The sequence below is a fragment of the Grammomys surdaster genome, unplaced genomic scaffold (genome assembly GCF_004785775.1).
Source record: "Grammomys surdaster isolate TR1022 unplaced genomic scaffold, NIH_TR_1.0 129, whole genome shotgun sequence".
NCBI classification, from domain to species: domain Eukaryota; kingdom Metazoa; phylum Chordata; class Mammalia; order Rodentia; family Muridae; genus Grammomys; species Grammomys surdaster.
This window is the reverse complement of record NW_021604587.1, coordinates 5,987,921-5,994,272: the sequence shown is the minus strand read 5'-3', so window position 1 is coordinate 5,994,272 and position 6,352 is coordinate 5,987,921. Positions and strand designations below refer to the sequence as shown.

General features: G+C 44.5%; 1 protein-coding gene across 3 annotated transcripts in view; it reads right to left on the bottom strand.

The window, feature by feature from the left end:
* Positions 1-3,491, bottom strand: part of Kif16b (kinesin family member 16B) — a 276,501-nt gene extending 273,010 nt beyond the window's left edge. For 2 of the 3 annotated variants that reach the window (XM_028755101.1, XM_028755084.1), the window contains exon 1: positions 3,355-3,461. In XM_028755101.1, the coding sequence (XP_028610934.1) occupies positions 3,355-3,401 (47 nt within the window). In that variant the 5' untranslated portion in view covers positions 3,402-3,461. Of the gene's footprint in view, positions 1-3,354 lie in introns of all 3 variants that reach the window. The other variant, XM_028755092.1, reaches the window with a different exon arrangement.
* Positions 3,492-6,352: the final 2,861 nt, after the last annotated feature.

The following is a 6,352-nucleotide window of genomic DNA, read 5'->3' as shown; positions in this document are numbered from 1 at the left end:
GAGAGAGAGAGAGAGAGAGAGAGAGAGAGAGAGAGAGAGAGAGAGAGGATAAAAATAGATGATGAATAGATGATTGACAAATTACTAGTAGATAAGATAGATTAGCTAGATGATAGATAGATGATAGATTAGATAACCGATAATTGATAGATGATAGATGACCTCTAGATTATAGACAGATAAATGATAGAGAGAGCAGTTTCCTGAAGTTGTCTCCAACCATCACCCAAAACTCTTCCCGGCCAGAGACAACAGCTCTAAGTAGCTTTTTAAAAATCACACAACCTTTAGCTGGGCAGTGGTGGCGCACGCCTTTAATCCCAGCACTTGGGAGGCAGAGACAGGTGGATTTCTGAGTTCAAGGCCAGCCTGGTCTACAGAGTGAGTTCCAGGACAGCCAGGACTACACAGAGAAACCCTGTCTCAAAAAACAAAAACAAAAACAAAATCACACAACCAAGTTTTTAATCATTAATTTTACAATTATACATGAATGTGACAATTCAAATAGTAGAAGAAAAAAATAACTTTCTATTCTTGCCATCCGTCTTCCTGCACAGAGGCACCACTGTCAGGTGTTTATAAACTGCTCTTCACAGGTAGAGCAGGGTCTCTGTAGTTTTCTCATACATACATACATGCACTCTAGCCTAGTATATATGTGCATATGTGTATCTTGCTTTCATCAGTCTCCTAACTTGTAGTTGGCTCATTTACAGTTAACCAACAATTTTTATATGTTGCATAGAATAACTTCAGTCACAATTTTAACAAATCTCCAGTGTTTCTATATTCTGGTCACTTATGGGTTTTTTTGTTTTTGTTTTTGTTTTTGTTTTTTTAGTAGTTGTCCTTACAACAAAGCAGCACCATTCTTATAAACACATATTGGTAGATAAAAATCTGATTAAATTTTGACAAATGAAGTTCCCAGAGCAGGGGTAAAAACAGTTACTTCCAATCACCATGATACCTAGCAGAACTTTTGAATTAGGTCAAATACTTTAGATTGCCATTACCGTCTCTCTACTTCACTGCCATTTTCTGGATCACTAGTTCCAGAAACTAGTCTTAGGAAAGTTACCAGTATCCTCATCTCTTTGACCAAGAACTGCCTTCATTTTAGTAACCTTTGATATCAACAGCCACTACAGCCTACAGGGGACTTTTGCTCCTGCCAGGACAATGTGTTGTGCTGGTTCATTTCTATGATAGCAAGCCCTTCTACTTAGAATCCTTTTGTTTGTTTGTTTGTTTGTTTGTTTGTTCGTTTGTTTCGAAACAGGGTTTCCCTGTGTAGCCCTAGCTGTCCTGGAACTCACTTTGTAGACCAGGCTGGCCTTGAACTCAGAAATCCACCTGCCCCTGCCTCCCAAGTGCTGGGATTAAAGGCGTGCACCACCACTGCCCAGCCTCCTTGGGATCCTAAGGATAGACATATCCCACCATCCGATCTCCGACTCCCATTCCCCTCTATAGACTTCCACATGATAATTCTGGAAGCATTAAGACTTAACCAGGATTCCCACCAATGGCCCCAGTACAAAAACATGATGATCTTTTCCCCATACTTCAAAGACTCAAGTTAAACAAGCATGCAGCATTCCTGACTGAATGCTGAGTAGGTAACTCATACTTACTGCACTTCATGCACATGCACAGTGGGATGACTAAGAAGGCTCTCAATTTCATTATCTGCTCCTCAAACCTTTCCAGCTCTTTGACCACTTAAGCTAATAACTCTCGGAGCCTCCCATTTCCTTCTCCTTCCCATGCAATAATTCACCAAATTTTACCAAGATACCAGGGAATTGTCTTGGTGTATCTACTTCACCTTCATATTTCCACCCCTTGTCCAGATCACTGCTTCCTTACCATTTTTTCCCAGTCCTGATGTCACCAGCATTACTTGCTGGCCACAGATCTTATCTGTCTGCCTACTAAAATGGCTTCTGTAATTGTTGCCTGCCTCCATGGGCCTGGACTTGAGGCCTATGCTGACACAGCACTCAACTCATAGCACCCCTTCCACAAAGTCCAGATTGACGAATCTCATCATCCTTCCTTCATTAGACAATGGGCTTCTAGAAGACATTTACCCATATTTAATAAGTGTTTTCTAAAGTTATCTGATACTATTTTCTAGCATGTGTTCATATTGTTCTGGAAAAAAAGAACTCTTTATAATGTAAATGCTTAAAAAAGAAAAACAAACCATTTAAAAGACTTTGGGACTCTATTTATCTTGATGACTGGGTGTGTGAAAAAAACAAATATTCACACACACACATGTGTCAAACTCCCTAAAAAATTTTAGAGATAACTTGAAAAATCACTCACACAAAACTCACTGACTTCCAAAAGCGCTGGTATTTAATGATAGTGACTCTTCTACTTGAAGATAGAAAAATAGATTCAGGAAAGTCCAATAAAATCCTTTGGGTTTTATGATCTTCTGCTCTAACTGGCTGTCAGAACCAACAAACACTGACCACTAGAAATTGACAGTATGACTAAGGGAGAACACCCATATGGCAAGTCAAATGTCCAAGAACTGAAACAGCAATAAATACAAACAGCTTTGTGTGCCCTGTGCCCGTCAACTTGGAGGGCATTCACTTATATGTATGTCATTCACTGAAGTTAAGCACATTTAACTTTCTCAGAAGTTAATTTTCTCAAAGCTTCTTTCTAAACTGATGAGGAAGTCACTGAAAATGATTTTCAGGCAAGGAAGAGAGTCACGCTACGCTGCAAGGCACTACTCTGTAGGAAAATAGAAGAGGTTACACACGGTGTTCTCACTTTGTGCCCCCTTAACATTAGTCAAACACGTGCACGTGACTCTCCTTCAAGAAGTCAAAACTTTGTAGAAGTTTCCTCATCCCCCATGTAAAGCTTAACTTCTGAACTGCTAACTTACTGTTTAGACGTTGGTTCAAGAACCTGAAAAATCTCTCCCGACTAAAAGGCAGCATGATGAATAAGAGTTGGCACAAATGAGCGTGTGTCTGTCTGACAGCTCGAGGAACCCCTCACACTTCCATGATCTTCCCCCACCCCACTCCAAGTATTTCACTTCACGAACGTGGTCCCTTGGTGGTTTTTAAAGGGCAAACAAACAAGCTTCACGTTCTGGGATAGGGACTGTACATGGAAATCTCCCCGGCCTCGGGAACACTTTCCCTCAGAGTCCCCTTCAATGCGGGACACCTTTGCCCCTCGGGACCGCCAAGGCCACTGACACGGCCAGGTGGGCCAGGGGTTTGTCCCTTTTAAATCCAGATTGGCCTATGAGCGGAGCTGCCCGGGGTTGGGGTGTGGCGAGGGTGGGGGGCGGGAGGCCCCACTCACCTGCGATTCATGGGCCGGACTCTCACGGCCACCTTGACCGATGCCATAGCTCATCCCGGCCCGGCCCGCGGGGGCTTCCACCAGGCCTGCGCCCCGCGGCCGCCGGCCACTCCAGCGACTGTGCCCGCGCCTCCGCCTACTTCCCTCTCACCCGCCCCTCGGCTGGGGCCGACCTGGAGTTACTAGGCGGCCACACCTGCCAGGCCACTGAGCATGCCCAGAGCGGCTCCGGCCCGCGTGATCCGCGCACCGGGGTTTGGCAGCTGCCTAAGCGCGAAGAGGCGGGGCCCGGAAGTCTGGGCCCCGCCTCTTGAGTGGCCACGCCTCAGAGCAGCCCTGCCTTGTAGTCAATGGCAACCAGCTGTGGGCTCTAACCGGGAAAACCAAACCCAGTCAGGACCAGGACGATCACTGCATTTAGAAAATTCTCAAGGAATCCGAGGAATGGAATACCAAAAACGAGCTTTACGACCATTAACATGGATCTGGCTTTATACAGCCCGTGCTAGTCAACTCATCTGTCTTGTTGAGAAGCAAAGGGTCGTGAGAACTCTGAGGGATTTCTCTGTTTCTTCAAAAAGTTCTAAGCATGTGTTCTGAACCACACAATTTAGGGTACCAAGAAAACAAAGGATCGAGGATTTTTAGGCAGATAGATACGTCGTTATATTGGTTGGAATCGTATCTAAAGGGAGTTTTTGCCTTTTTCTACAGTTTAGCAATTTAATTTTAGTCGTTGGGGGAATCAAAAGTGAGGACACCTGCTTTCTTTTTTTTAAGAGCTAAAGTCTCTGGCATCAGTGACCTCTTATCGGGCTCTCTTCCTGTAAATTCATTCAATTAACCCTAAGCCTACCCCTGTAAGCCTCAAAGTCATCTGCTGGTCACAAAAACTCCAGTGCCAACTCTATCTTCCTCCTGCCCCAGTCAGAGTGGCTCAAGACTTACAGATCAGTCTTCCTCTAGGACCCTGAACCTCTGTACCTGCTGATAGAGTATAAAGTATGTCTACTGACTTACTCTTCCTCACCCTCAAAGTCTCTAATGACCACAATTGAACATTCTGGACTCAAGACCATCATATCCCCACTATCATTTCACTCCTGGGCAGATGACTCGGGTTCAAACGGACTCCTCTAGAAAGCTAAGATGTGATGGTCCCATATTCCCTGAGGGGAGCCGAACGAAGCGGGCTCCCGGTTTTCCTCTCCAGCTCCAGTACTAGCTTTGAGTCTTCCATTCTGCTTCGCCTGCTAATAAGGAACTCCAAAGGTTTAAGAAATGGATTAAGCGCCGGGCAATGGTGGCCTTTAATCCCAGCACTTGGGAGGCAGAGGCAGGCGGATTTCTGAGTTCGCGGCCAGCCTGGTCTACAGAGTGAGTTCCAGGACAGCCAAGGCTACACAGAGAAACCCTGTCTCGAAAAACAAAAACAAAAAAAAAAAAATGGATTAAGTGAAATAATGTGTTGGTCAATATGTTGCCCACTAGCACCAGGAATTCTCATTTCATCAGCTTTCCTAAAACCCTACAGGCTAGGTTAGAAGCAGAGCGTCCCCTTTGTTCGGAGTCCTACAAAGCCTGGACTCCAGTGCTTTACTGGCTTAGAAATGGGCGCAGTCAACCAATGAAGGGCGGGAAAACACCGAGAGCTGGAAATGAGGAGCATGCGCAGTAGCAGAAGCAGCGGGCGGGTCCAGACACCGCGGCTATCCAGACTGCACCCCGCTCTGGCAGCCACGGGCAGGGGCGGAGCCTGCCGTATATGGGAGCTGCTTGGGGACAAACTGTATGGGATGCGCTCTTGGGCGGGCGGAGCTTCAACACCCAACAAGCTGTAGAGTCGCTGCGTGCACCAACCAAAAGCAGGTGTGTGCGAATTCTGCACTCAGCTGCTGCAAAATCCACTCCACTCTTAAGGACGACAGCTGTAGTGCACTTGTTACTGTGATTTCCTGTCCCTGCAGGTTTTGTTTGTCCAGTTTGGGGTTATGCAGGCAGTTCTGTCCAGAATTTCCAGCAGCAGACACGTGTTCAAAATCCTCTGATTCCAACACATTGCGGTTTTGTGTCAACAAAACCGTCAAAGTGCTGCTGCCCACGGAACACAAACAGCAGGCCTGCAGATTTTAAACTAGAAACAGCGAAGTTTCTCGCCAGAAAACTGACTGAACGGCCACCACTTGATTAGTTTACTCTCTCCACTTAGAAAATAAGAGTGAACAGGAAGATTTTAAGGGGCTTGCTCATCCTCTCAAATTTCAATGAATCTCTGGTTCCCCCTTTCATTTGTTTCGGTCTTTAGAAATTTTAGACTTTTTAAAGTCTTCCAGGACTTAATCTGCACAGAAGGTTCCTCCAGAAGTCAGTAATGAGGCTACGCATTCTTAACCAAACACTAAGCACAGCACCAGTTGGTAAGAACACCTACCAGGAGAAATGTTACTCAGAAGAAACACCAAATAAACTATCTTAAAGTCCCTGAATTTGTATGGGGGGGGGAGGGGATATTACCTCTGTATAGTCGCTCCTAATATATATATGCAGCTGTAGTAACATCTAAAATTTTGTAGTAACATCAAAACCTTAATTTTGTGATACTGGAAATCACAGATATTTTGAGACTTTTGAAACTGTTGAAGGTCTCTCAAATTGTTCTTCCTTTTTTATTTTGACTTTGAAATTATGCCAGTTGTGAAGCTGATACTATAACTTGTTATTTAACAAAAGTACATATAACTTCATTATATTTATTTTCTATATTTTGGTTCTTGTTCAGAAAAACTGATTTTTGTTTTGGATCTCATATCTTTTACTTTATGGATTTAAAAATGTTAATCTGAGGCTGAAGAGATGACTCACCAGTTAAGAGCACTTGCTGCTTTTACAGAAGATGGGGATTCCGTTCTTAGCTTTGGGCAGTTTACAACCATCTGTAACCTAGGTGATCCAATGTTCTTTTCTGACCTCTGCCAGCACAGGTGCACAACACACACAC